The sequence below is a fragment of the Dermacentor variabilis genome, chromosome 6 (assembly GCF_050947875.1).
Source record: "Dermacentor variabilis isolate Ectoservices chromosome 6, ASM5094787v1, whole genome shotgun sequence".
Taxonomy (NCBI): Eukaryota; Metazoa; Arthropoda; class Arachnida; order Ixodida; family Ixodidae; genus Dermacentor; species Dermacentor variabilis.
The window spans coordinates 154,198,300-154,212,447 of NC_134573.1; the positions used below are offsets into that span (position 1 = coordinate 154,198,300).

General features: G+C 48.5%; 1 protein-coding gene across 1 annotated transcript; it reads right to left on the bottom strand.

Annotated features, from left to right (window-relative positions):
- Nucleotides 1-2,951: 2,951 nt before the first annotated feature.
- Nucleotides 2,952-11,642, bottom strand: LOC142586331 (uncharacterized). Its single transcript, XM_075697580.1, has 4 exons — nucleotides 11,585-11,642; nucleotides 8,214-8,527; nucleotides 6,853-7,131; nucleotides 2,952-3,782 (listed from the first exon to the last, which is right to left on the bottom strand). The coding sequence occupies exons 1-4, from the start codon at nucleotides 11,640-11,642 to the stop codon at nucleotides 3,357-3,359; spliced, it is 1,077 nt and encodes a 358-aa protein (XP_075553695.1). The 3' UTR covers nucleotides 2,952-3,356.
- Between the last annotated feature and the right edge of the window lie 2,506 nt (nucleotides 11,643-14,148).

The following is a 14,148-nucleotide window of genomic DNA, read 5'->3' on the forward strand; positions in this document are numbered from 1 at the left end:
TAGGTCTGCGCGTGACCTCTTGAACCGCGCAGCCGAACCTGGGGCCTCAGAAATTCCCATAGATCTAGCAAAAGACCCGCACCATATCACGCAATATCATCAATATCACGAGATTACCACTCATTATAAGCTTAGCCGTAGAACCTTCCCCCTACCACACCCCAAGCGTGAAACAGCCCAGGCTTCTACGCTTAGAATGCTACAGACTAGGTCTTACCCTACTCCTCGCTTAATGCACTTAATCGATCAGGAAGACTAACAGAAATGCGGCAATTGCTGATACGAATGTTGTAATTATGAACACATGCTCTGGCTGTGCCCAGCCTTAGAGACCTCTTCACTTCAAACCAAGGACTCCTGGAAATTCGCGCTCAAGTGTCCAGAACATCTACAACTCCAGGCCGTCCAGAAGGCCCATGATCTTGCTGTGGGTCTTGGCCTACCAGTCCCGTCATGGGTGAAGCCATTCGCTCATCCCTGGTCCCGTCGGACGTGAGCACTTCAGGACCTCAATGAAGTTCTTGTCATGTCATGTCATGTCATTTCGAACTTTTGAGTATGATAATGATGAACTTCTGTAAACAAGAAGTCACTAACCCGCTCTTGGGGATTGGCCCAGACTAAGGTGGCATTACGCTAACAACAACAACAAGATAAATCAGATTAAAAATCAGAACAATTCAGACAATTTAATACCAACGCGTAATACAGTAGTCAGACTTGAATGTTATGAAGTGTTACGGATACACCACTTTCTTCCCTTTTTTCCACCGTTTTACGCTCTTGTGAAAAATGTTACTTGAGCTCTCTCTTCCATCATCTGGCGTTTTGCATGACTTCCAAATTTATGATCGTTTGGAGTTGTACAGCTTGGTCGCAGCCATGGGTAAATTTCCAACACACCACTCGTAAGTCTAGTAGGAGCATCCAGCAGAGGATATGGGATGCTGTAGCATCCTAGAGCAGTTGCTATAGGGTGAAGTCTGTCCTGCTATTTTCTGTCACGTTCTCTCAATTATTTTTCGGAGTTCTTGCATAATCCCTCATCAAATACCTCTCTTAGATTTTCTCCCATATTTCGTTCTTTGTAGACAATCATTCTACTTTTCATTGTTTGGACAATCTACCTCTTGGATAGAGGCTTCGAAAATCAAAGCATACACTGCAGGTGAGAGCAGAACAATCGCACGTTAACGTAACCCTGCGTCCCGCCTGGTCCTCAGTTGCGAGCTACTCTATGGCAGATACGTTTTTTTTTTCTAAAATAGCCAACACATCGTTAGCAGTAACAATTTTAGGTCAATTTTAATTCTGCGAGGAGAGGTAAAAAGAAGAATGCCGACCCAACCGAACTCTTGATTCCAAAACATGGTATCGTGACGCGAAGTTAGTGAAGCGGATCGACTAACTGCGATGCGTGCAATTGCACTTACTTGCATTCAATGGAACGTGTAGTCTCATGTAATGTTTATGCTTATCCGCCACAACGTTAGTCTCATGCAAAGTTCATGTTTATGCAGTACACCGCTCAGAAGCTAAGCCGAAATGCAAATTCCAAATCAGGAGGACGCCTGGTGTAAGACGTCTATAGTCAGCAATGTTGCCAGTACGAAGGTGATGTCTGATACCTTTCGAGTGGAGAATGGCGATAACAGGAGCCAGCACCGAAAAGTGTGGCACGTGTCTAACTTCATTTAATAAATTTGTAAATCTTATGTCAAATAAGGAAAACAAGAACGCCGCAAAACAGAAAGTGCAGAGACTCATACAGAACCACCCGGGGAAAGAGGAAGACATTATCAAAGAAGAGAAGGAGAAGTTCCCGGTACGGAGCGGAACATAACTGTAGATTCGCACTTTGACGAGTATCGAGGCAACCCAAATATAGAACTGGATCGGCCCTTCACAGAAGCAGAAATCGAGAGGGCCTTGAGCAAACTCACCCGCAACACGGCACCGGGGTACGAGAGAATAAACAAGACACTCTGGAACCTTGACGGACCCTCTGTAGACACGCTATTAAAATACATCAACGAGTGCTGGGAACACGGTAAAGTGCCACCGGAATGCAAACATGCCGAGGTAACCATGATACCTAAACCCAACAAGCCCATCAGCGTGCAGAACCTTCGACCTATATCTCTCAGCTCATGGGCTGGAAAACTCTACGAGCACATGGTGCACAACCGCATGATCGAACATCTCGAAGACAACGGACACGTCCCAAACACCATGTTCGGATTCAGAGCTCACCTGTCCACGCAGGACGTGTTATTGCAGGTCAAGGAAAAACCCTTCGACAAACTGGACGCGGACAGCAAAAGAGCCATCCTCGCACTTGACGTGAAAGGGGCTTTCGACAACGTGTCACACGAAGCCATACTGCAATACCTCAACGTATATAACTGCGTCGAAAAAATATATTGCATCGAAGCTTTTCTGAAAGAACGGACAGCCACAGCGGGGATAGGCAACTTACGCTCAGAAATTTGACATACCGCGAAAGGGAACGCCACAAGGCTCTGTCATTTCGCCGATGCAATTGGCGATGAGCTCGCTACCCAAGCAACTGAAGCAAATAGAAGAGATTGGTCACGCAATATACGCTGACGACCTCACCATCTGGACTACGGGAGGGTCGACAGGTAAACAGCAAGACGCTCTGCAAGAAGCGGTTGACACAACAGAAAGTACCTGGAAGCATGTAGACTGACGTGCGCACCTTGAAAAGTCGAAGCTCTAGCTGCTAAGAAAGCGCACAAGAGGTCGACAACCTCAGCAGATACCATAGCCGGTAATAAAGATGGGAGGCATCATGATTCCGCAGGTTACGCATGATGCCTCCTTTCTTTAGAGAAAACTAAACAATCAAGTTTAGTTTTCTCTACGGACTACCCGAACGAATAAGAGCAAATCCGTCGATCACGTGTATACATGTAGCAGGTCCCTATTCACTGCATTTTATTTTTCCGCGTGATTAAACGTCAGCGTCCAGTCCCAGCATCAAGCTGAGGCTGCTGGAACGACGAGTAAGCGCTCGCTTTCGTTGCTTGGGCAACGATACTCCGCGCCTGCCCAGTGTATCGGGACTTCTGGTGCCGTAGCGTTGTTAGCATGGCTCTGCGTGGGGAAAGGCGAAGTAATTGTCATCGATGAGGTGTCTTGTCTGATGTCATTTTCTTGCTCCTACGTCGACGCGGAACTGCCGTGGGTCAAGAGGATCAAAGCAGGCGCACACAGCTGAGCACACTCAAGCTGTCAAAGCTGTAGTCGTCCGTGACACTCGACTGATGATTACGGACCGCATAGACCTGTCTCCCTGTCATCGACGCGAGTGATCTGTTGCCGCGCTCGGTCTAGCCGATGTCGTCAGTCGAGTGCAGACTGAGTCTCGAGGGTCTCCGGTAGGACTGGTTCTTCTTGTACTCCTGGCACGGCTGCTGTCCCGAGACCAGCGACTGACCGCCCTGCTGGCCGACTGCGCCACCTGCGCCGCTGCTGCCGTGTATGACGGTGATGGGCACGACCCGCTCGTTCTCGACTAGCGGCGGGTCCTTCATGGGCACGTCTACCGTCAGGAAGCCGTCCTCGGTGAGGGAGCACGAGACGCGGTCGGAGTCCGCGCCGTCCGGCAGAAGGTATCGGCGCGTGAACTCTTTGACGACGATGCCCTTACGGCCACGGTCCTCTGTGCGCACGGCCTGGATGACGGCGTGCTTGCCGCACGTCTTCACCGTCAGGTCCTCGGGGTTGAACTGCCGCACGTCGAGCACCACCTTGAACTGCGCGAGGGTAGAGGCGGGAGTGATCGGCACTTGCACGACGCGCCGCAGGCGTTACTGCGCACTTTCGGCCGAAAACATTCCGCGAACGGCATATTTCCGAACACATAGCGCCAATATAGATAGTTTTCATGTGACGTCACGGACGCAGCTCTCACTGCGCTAGTACCCAAACATGGTGGCCATGATGACGTCAGTGCATTGTATTAACACGAGCACATTGTTTTGGCTATTGACGGTGACTGTTTTTCACCGGTTTATCACTTATCGATTTGTCGTTTGACACAAGATGGGCCCACCACCGTGATGCTGTCATGTTTCTTGATTACACTCCTTCACGACTTGCTAACACCTAAACATGGCGGCAGCAATGACGTCTGTGCAAGCTATCTATATCGCAAGCATGCGCCACGCACTTTCGAAAAGCTTCTCGGGGAAACCGGCTTGTTGCTGAAGTTGTTTATTCAGTACCGGAATACACTATTACACTTTCACACTTATATCAACAAGGACTGGCGGGGAGGATATAGTTGCATTCTATTCATCGAATAGATTTTGATTACGTTATCAGTCCTATAGATTGGCAAGTTTCGATACCTGGAAGAATTCTGGTTAATGTCTTTAACAACACAAGTTTAGGCTATAGATATATAGAACTCTCCAGGTGGCACCCGTTTTGTTGTATAGCTAGAATGTTTGACAAATTAATTTTACTGCTCGACACATAGGACACGCATATTATATCTGAACGCACCAAGAACGTGCGCCTATAGTATACCATGGGACAAAATTATTTTTTCTTGGCTAACTTGGCTGTCAAAAATGCGCGACCGGGAGTTTTCATGGGGTCATGAACGCACTGCTGCCACAGCGTGAATATTACAGAACGTCCGCTTTTTCCGACATATTTGATTCAGTGTTTATAGTGCAGGAAAGTATGGACAAACGTGGCCTCATCGCCACTCATGCGTAGATGCTCGGTATACATGCATGATTGCGCACCTTTCTAACGGACGTCTAGCTAACGTCTAACTATAATCTATAGCAGATGAACTTTCGGAGTGAGCGGGTAATCGGGCAGGTGACAATGATGATCGCTTTAGCAAATTTAGCCCTCGAATAAGAAAGAAACTCATTACATTCACGAGAGTTTCAGGCTGGACTGGTTGGTTTATGTTCAACATGACGAATTGTGCAGCCAATGGGACTATAGTGGCACGAACGTGCATCTGTCTTGCACATCCCATCGTCTGCACTGTTCGCCGTGTCGAGCTACTCAGACGGGGCTTTCCCGGAGTACCCATTCTAGCCACTGTACCCAGAGTCTCATTCTCCCGCGGTCACTTTCAGCACGGGTTGACTGCTTGAGCCACTGCCATACAGGATGTCCATTGATGCAGCGCATCTTCCTTCAGCAGGGTTTGTACCACTCGCGCAGAAAAAGAAACAAAGAAAAATAAATAGCACGGAAGAAATTGAAATGATGTTGCATATACTGCGGTAAGTCTGGTGCAGCAAGGGTGATCGTACAACCCTGGCAGGACTCGAGTTTTACAGGAATGCAACAGATCGCTTTCGTGGACTCTTCTTCCGCGCACGCTCATATTGTTTTTCGCCTCCGTCACCGTCCCTCCGATTTTGCGACCATGTATATATAGGATGCTTCAGCTAACTTTAGTCAGAGTTAAGAATATGCCGATGCACTCTAAGACGATGCGACCAAATGGATGTTGCTCACTTTTGTATGTAGTGTATCACGCTATTTTTTGTATTTTGCTAGATTAGATAGAAAAGATTAATTAACCAACTTCTGAAGCAACGAAGTTAGGAAAAAATTTCGATTGGAATGTTGTAGAACGATTTGTAGTGTTTTTCAGCTTACTGCGGACGGCGGTTAATGATAGCGATAAGCACACGCAGCGGCAGCACACCCGGCTAAATGCTATGTTCGTGTGTGCGCGGAACGCTTGGGAGCAGTGCAATTACTACGCGCAAGCGGCGATGTCACGTGTTGTTTTTCTTTTCGCGTGCAACCGCAGTAAGCTGAAGAACACTAATGCTTAACAGATATAAAGTTAGAAACAGTCTAATCGTACGTTTTGCAAAGCGCTGTACAACTTTCAAATAGAATTTTTTTCCCTAAGTTTGTTGCTTCAGAAGTTGGTTCATTTAATCTCGACTAATAATCTAATTAAGCAAAATAGAAAATATAGTGTGACACACTACATACAAAAGTTGGGAACATGTATTTGGTCACGTCGTCTTTTTTTAAACTCTGGCTAAAGTTAGCTGAAACACCCTGTATAGCGGCGCGCAACAGCGCCCCTTAATTTTTTTCTTATAATATTATTATTGAGGGTCAAGAGGTGCCTCAAAGACGCACGGCTTTCCAGCACACACAGCACGGTCTCGTACGCAGTGGGTTATGTTAAAGGCTTATAATTTGCTCATGACATTACCCGATTCTTGTGTAAGCCACCCTTGCCTTCTATTGATTATCCCATCGCGCAACAATCCAGCCTGCTCGCGGTCCTGACGTTTTCGCATTCTTTCCTCCGAGGGCGGCGCCAGGATTTCTCCATTACGGGGGGCCAGACACGATTATTCATTATTCATCATCGGGCACTCAAAGTTGTAAGGACATGTAACGAGGAAGGAAGATAACCGACGGTCATTAAGGGTTACGGACTGTATTCCAAGGGAAGGGAAGCGTAGCAGGGGGTGGAAGTTAGGTGGGCGGATGACATTAAGAAGTTTGCAGGGACAACATGGCCACAATTAGCACACGACCGGGGTAGTTGGAGAAGCATGGGAGAGGCCTTTGCCCTGCAATGGGCGTAACCAGGCTGCTGCTGCTGCTGCTGCTGCTGCTGCTGCTGCTGCTGCTGCTGCTGATGATGATGATGATGATGCTTCAAAGGTGGTGAAACGGAAACGATGAGGAGTAGCCGGAGGAAACACTGGGGGGCGGGGCGGGGAGGGGGGGGGGCGTGCACCCTCCCTGCCCTCCTCTAGTGCCGCCTGTACTTGCATCTCTTGTTTTTTGTTTTTCTCTCCCGCATGTGCTCACCTGTGTGGAGGACGGGTGAGACTGGCAGAGCTTGTCACCCGCCGGCGAGGGGGGCGGCGACACCGACGCGCAGCGGTAGTCGTCCGACGTCGCGAACCTGTGGCTGCTGCCGTAGCGACCTCGGTTGGCGCTCCTGTGCCGGCGCCGACTGGCGTTGCGGCAGTGGGGGTACGGCTGGTGCGGCTCGAGGTCGTCGAAGCTGCGCGCCGCGCCCACCAGGCGCTTGTGGTTCTCCCGCGACCCGTCGCGACAGCACTGGCTGCACCGGCACCGGTGCCTCTGCGTCGGTCGTGCAAAAAAAAAGTAAGAAGAGAAGTGCAGATCCGCCGCACGTGTCTCGAAGCTAAGCGAAACGAAGTTTTCGTGGGCGCTGTTGATTTCAGCGATATAATACTGATCGTGTTCTGCACCTCAAGTTTTTGCAGCATGGCTATTAACTGCCTGCCTGGTTATAAGACACGAGGCACGTGCGACATCGACTTTACCCTCTCTGGTATCGGCCCACTTTTCATTACAGCCCCCTGAACTGTGGGATCGGTCCACTTTAAACGGCAAAAGCGCGACCGAGCAGACGGGACTGTACTGACTCTAGATAGCAAGGGGCGTCGAAGAATAAAAGAAGCGTTACATCAAGGAATTATGTATGTCGTGCTGAAACTGCTGCTAATGTCGCCACTGCTTGTCATCCGTCTGTCAGTGGATGTACTGTCGGCAGGCGCCACAGGAGCTTCGGAAAAGGGTTGCAGGCAGCGTCCTATGATCTGCGGCGCGTTACGCACCCCCCACCCCTCCCGCTTTTTTCGCCGGGCAGCTTGCATGTAGTCGGGGCAATGACCAAACGGTGTCTGTGCCAGGTTAGGTTGGGTAACTTTTTTGACAATTTCAACCGATCAATCGACGTTTATATCATTTGTGACAATTTCAGTTGCTTCAATTTAGTGAAAATATGCCGGCAGGATATGCACGCGTTCGGTTTCAGCTATAAGGGCGCAACTGCCGGCAACTCATAGCACTTTACTTTCAGCGCTTTACTCTTCCAGGTGCCGTAACGACCGATTAAGTGCGCCCACACCACTTAGGCCGATTTCACGAATGCCTTACCCCTGTACAAAGCGTACAAAGGGGTAAAGCACAACACAATTCCCGCCCTCGCAGCCAAGAGGCCAAGTTGGCCCCTTGGCACCACAGTCCTCCATAAAGAAAGAAACAAATTCCCAATAAAGGGGCGTCAGGCAGGGAGATACGATCTCTCCAATGCTGCCTATCGTTTACCGTTCCCTCGTTCGGCCGCCGGCCCTTAGGACTAGCATGGGGGCCGTCGTGCCGGCACCGTGGCGCTACACACACGTGACAACCATTACCTGCGACGAGCGGCGGCCGAGCTGGGCCGGACCGCCGTCTTGCCGCGAGCAGTTGGAGCCGCTGGGAGGCCCCTTTCGCCACACGGTCGCCAGCTCGCCGGCGGGGCTGTTGCAGCGGCGACTGGCGAAGGGCTGCGCACCACTGCCGCGGGCGGGCACGGTTGAGGACGAGCAGCCGGAGGTGCCGGCCTCCGTGCTCCAGACGCGACCTGGGGCTGGCGTGCTGCTGCTGCTACTGCACGACGGGCCGGCGACGCGCGCTCCTTCTCCCAGCCGCGCGAGGCCACGGCCAGCGCGAGCTTCCTCTTCCTCGTCTCCGTATGTACATAACTAGATGGCGTATACCTAACAGAAAGGGCAACTCGCCGCGCTGGGCGTTGCACTGCGAAGCCCGAGGGCGTGGGATGAAATCCCGGGGGGCGAAATGCAATAAACACCCGTCTACCGTTCATTTCGTGCACGTTAAGGAACCCTGGATGGTGAAAATTAATTCAGAGCCCTGCACTACGGTGTGCTTCGTAATAATACAGCTCGTTTTGGCACGTGATAAAGCCGAATAATTATTATCTTTTTTGTGCAACAGAAGTGCACGAATTACGGTGGTAAAATTTCTTGGCTTGATTTGTGAATGGTGGGCGTAACCTACTTTTCTGGCAGAACGCGGCAGTCCATCAGTCCGCGCCCGATGATGGTCCTTGGCCAGACACAAACAGAGTAGATAAGTTGGCTGAGTCATCCGGGCATTACTTGCATTCCTGCGCAGCATCGCGGCGTTTTCTCGTGGCTGTGATGTATGTAGAGGTCAGGACACTTTTTTTGTTAGAACGCGCTCCTGCACGGCCAAAGCAGCTGTCAGAGCATGAAGCTACCAGCAGGGCAAGAAAAGACATCTCGTAAATGTTAGCCGCGCATGCCCACTTCTATATCTGGTTTCGCAACGCGTGTTATGGCTAATGTCGCCAGAGCGCAGTCAATAGAATACGGCTTGCACGTTCTCAACAAACTTCGCGGCTGACGTACATCATACGAGATACTCATGAGGGCTAACGATGCCGATAGGGAGCAGGACGTGTGTTTAGAATTAGGCACTGTATACTATAAGCCGGTACAAGATTATGAGACCTCAGTGCGCACCTGTGCAGTTGATAGAGCTCATGCAGAAGAAACGGACACAATAGCGCGGGAAGTAGCGCTAAGAAAGTTTTGTTTTATTGAATCAATGCTTGGTTAGCTCAGCCGTCTGCTGTCCGGGTTACTGACAAGTCAGCACGGACAGGTTGGTGGTATTAAAGGCATGCTCTTTCTTTCTTCTCTCTTATTGCTTTAGAATTTTCGTGCATTCAACATAATGCTTCGAAGCTTGTTTTTCTTTCCAACATATGCAGCTGCCATTCGTCGCTTGTTTATGCGAGAGGTTTACGCGAATCGCAATGAATTATCCGTTCGGGGTTTGCGCCAGTAAACAAGAAGTAGTATCACCGAAACCGTATCTTACCTCTGCCACTCTAACATTATTAAGGCAGTTTTCATTTTCCGCTTGCGTTGATTGCTTTCTGTTGCTTGTATAATGTCTGTAATCTCTACTACAAAGTCAGTTAGCTGGAAGATGAGGTCCCCTCGTGTTGCTTTTGCGGTGAACCATGGAGAGGAGAGGAATAATTTGTTTACAAAGTGGCAGATAAGTCGGCATGATGATGACTCTTATAGCCCGCTACACTGCGATGGGATAAAGGCAAGGGACGAGAATGGAGGTTATGAGTGGCGACGATGTGGACAGAAGTAATGTATAAATATGGTCTGCCAAATAGATTTCTCACAAGGTGGCCAATAGCCCCCCTCCCCCCTTCCTACCCATCGTGGGTGCAAATACGTTATTTATACATTATACATTACATTATACATTATACATTATACATCATACAACACTTTGACCACATTCGCTTTGTTTTTGCTGTGATAGTATGTCATCAACGTCAATTATCTCATTTTCTGTACTTTCGACCCATCCTGCAACCCAGTTCTCGGCCCATACCGTATAGTGGGTCGCTCCAATTCAGTAATGTCCAATCAGCCGACCACTCAACCCCCATCCACTGCGCGCACTTGCTGTTGATTAGGATAATAGGAACACCACCTAAACGCAACGATGACGGCCCCTGACGTCATGACTAGCCTTCGCAATTTTGTACAGGTAAGACTGTCGACACCTCCCCGGGTGTGCCATAGGTCGGTCAGAGGTATACACTGCACAAAACCAGCCTGGGTTTGTGGGCTGGCCCCGCCCAAAAGGGTACCCTTGAAAGCAGCCGATTATTGGCGAAGGAAACAGGGAACGACTTTACAAAGCTTTTCGTTCGGGAGTTCTGCTTACCAGTGACCGGCCACCTTCGCTTATATCTCCAACGGGAAGATTGGCTGACACTGCTTTTACAAACAGTTCTAGTGCAAGAACATTTTTGCAAATATGGGCCTCGGGCACCAAACGTTAAAGTTGAATTTATAGCTCAAGCCGATGCAGCCGTGACGTCAATTTGAGGTCACGGATTTCGCAGCATCTCTCGCGTATTTGAGCCATTTCATGTTAAAGAAATGTTCTGAAAAGGCAGCGCGGGTTGTGTCTGCTTTCTTTCGAGCGCAGTTGAAACTTGTCTATCGATGAACGATCGGAGAGCTCCGAGTGAAGGCTGTCAAAATCTATAACGTCAAGGAGAGATGATGCGGGAATGCTATAAGGTGGCGTCGCCACCCGTCTTTGGTGTTCGCTTTTCTTCCGGCTCATGAATCTTCTAGTGGCGTCAAGACTAACCTCTTCAACATTTCAGTCGCGTTATCGGCCCACCCTAGGATATAACTTCACGTATCTCTCCTAAGTGCCTCTTAAATGTCTGGGTGCCTTGGTCTCTCCAACAACTACGAAAGGCAGTTAGATTCGTGTCAAGTGCACATACCTTTGGCATATCAAGCTTCCACTGTGTTAAGAGTGACCTACATTTTTTTTTAAATTATGGGGCTTACCCGCAAGGTATATATTGTAGTAAAAAAGTAAACAAAAGATCGTCGAATAAACGTATGAAGCAATGTGTGATGCTGGCACTGTAGCAATGATTGAGCGCATTTGTTGTCCGTTATCCAACTGGGCTAGTCCTCTGCAACATTGGGCTTTAGTTTGGCCTCCCCGAGAACCTTGGGCTTAATATCCCGCGTACCAGGGAACAGCCACACAAGTTGATGAATTAATATTGCCAAAGTGTAGCCAGTCAACCTCGGTTACCTCAATATGCCTCTTTAGTGTTCTTTTAATGTCGACGTGTCTTTCATTCTCCACCCAATACTATAGAGGTCGTTGGCTCGGGTCAAGTGGTCAGACCTACCCTTCCTGGCCCTGGCCTTCATGGGACTTGTCGTGCTGCTAGTGCGGCCGTTGCACATCGCCGGCCCTCTTTCCCTCGGCATCGTCGTGTTCCTTGCACGTGTCTGGTGGTACTGACGCACGGACATCAGTGCGGCGCGAGTGAAGCCGAGGTGACAGCCACCTGATTGCGCACTACTCTTCACGAACGCCAAAGAAATGACGGTTGCGGATTTGCGACCACCGTGCGACGTGCGTGCGTGGTCTATCTGTGACATGTACTTGTGCTGGCTATACTTGGTTTGTGAGTTCGACAAAGGGTGAAAAAGAAAAGACAAGTTTGAGCGGACTGGAGTGGGACGTCATTGTAGCGAAGTCAACTGCATGGATGGCGATTATAAGCAGCGCCCAATTGACAGCGGGGAGTGCGACCAACTGACGATCGCCCTGTACCAGTGTACTGCTGTAACGAACGCTTTGAGTTGAACTGTCTTGTGTTAATGACCCTTCAATCGGTCCGTACACCCGGTGTACTATATTAAGAGGCTGCAGGCCAGTCCTACTTAAATATCATACAACTATTCGCGGAATGCCGCCTGCGAATGGCTATCGCAAAGGCTGCCGTCTCGTTATCACGACAATCGATTTGATGAGTGGCAGGAACTCCAATGCTATACAATTAGGAACCGCTCTTACGTAAAAAAAACTTTGCTATTACTGGCCCCCCAAAAAAATTATCCCGTGTATATCTGCATGCAGCGCGGCGACACATTGCACGGTACTGACAAATCATTCGCTCTGCGGCATGCGCCATGAGGCGCCATTTTTTAAAGCGAAGCTTTATTCACGAACCATCTCTGACTTTCTTGACCGTGGCTGCAGCTTGTTACTGCTGCAGCTTTGCCGAATGGCTCACATAAAAACATAAAAAATCGAACCTCAGTCCCCCCAAGCACAATGCTTTAACCATTAGACCACAATACCATATATATATATATATATATATATATATATATATATATATATATATATATATATATATATATATATATATATATATATATGCCGTGGCTGCTTTGTGGCTATGGTGTCGGGCCGCTCAGCTCGAGGTCGCGGAATTGAATACCGACCACGGCGGCCGCATTTCGATGGGGGCGAAATGCTAAAACACCCATTGTGCTTACATTTAGGTGCACGTTAAAAAAACCCATGTTGTCCAAATTTCCGGAGTCCCCCACTACGGCGCGCCTCATAATCAGAAAGTGGTTTTGGCACGTAAAACCGCATAATTTAATTTAATTTAATTAACCACATATGTACTTCTGCCAGCGCCAGCTAGCTCTGACATGATCGCTGCGTGCGTAATTATGCACAGTATGGGTGGGCGAGAGCACATGCGCGCGCCCTAAGTTCCCTTACGTATGTCAAGCACGAGCTTGACATACGTACATACATACGTACATACATACGTACATACATACGTGAAGTGAAGCTTCACGAAAGCTTCACTTCGTATAGATTCCAAGATGTGCGTTGGCTCTGCATATTTTTTTCTTAAGAAAAAACAAAACAAAAAACTACAATATAGAAGTTTTCTATCCATACACTATATACAGAGTGACACTATAAAGTTTGTTGGAATACACGCCATCGCCGCTGTGAATGCACCTCAGGGCGTTCACAGCGTTTAGAGATTGTTATATAGATTTAAAGTGAAATTGCTGTGATTCTTCGCCCCCTCCCTCCCCCCCCTCTCTCTCCCCCCGTTAAATTTGCGAAGACAGCATTCTGGCCAAGTAAATTGTGTCGGTAAAGGAGACAGCGTAATCGAAGGTTCCGAATTTGTGGGCCTATTTTGACACGAGTGCATAGTCCGGGTCCTCGCAAGTGATTTAATGTAGTTTTTAACGCGGGCTCATCCCGGTGGTGGAACGTCACAGCACCCACACGCCTCATGTAGCATCAACCGAAATAGCTAATTATTAAGTGTACCCAGTGGCATATCTCAGTAGGTCTACGTCGAGAAACTACCTATTGAATTGAACAATTCATCTTCCGATCGGGCTTATGTATAATTCTTCGATGCGTTTTTTGGTTACTCCTCCACTGTAGTTGTTGTTTTTGTTGTCTTGAGTGTCTGTGGCGCATTCCTACAGCAGGGGATGGGCCATTAATTAAGCGAAACCGACAAAGAGAGGGAGACTTACTATTCGGAAATTACCGCTTACAGATAAAAATTCTAGTGTGCAAGAAAAAGCAGTTATGTATTATATTAGAAAAAAAGAGGAAAGAAATATTTGGGACGAGCCATGATTTAACACAACTATTGATAATTTTTCATTCAGAACGACTGTTCAGAAAAAAAAAAAACATATCGCGTACTCGCATTTTATTTATTTATCATTAATATAATTTCTAAATTCATCACTCTAGTACGTTCATAAAATCTGCCCGAGTCTTGGTCAATCGCCCTGAGATGGTACAGGCGCCACTTTCTTTAAGTTTATCATTCTCATCATCACCACGACAATCATCGAGGCCACAACAACAGTAGTATCGGTGAAGTCTGGGGTTCTCAGCGGCAAC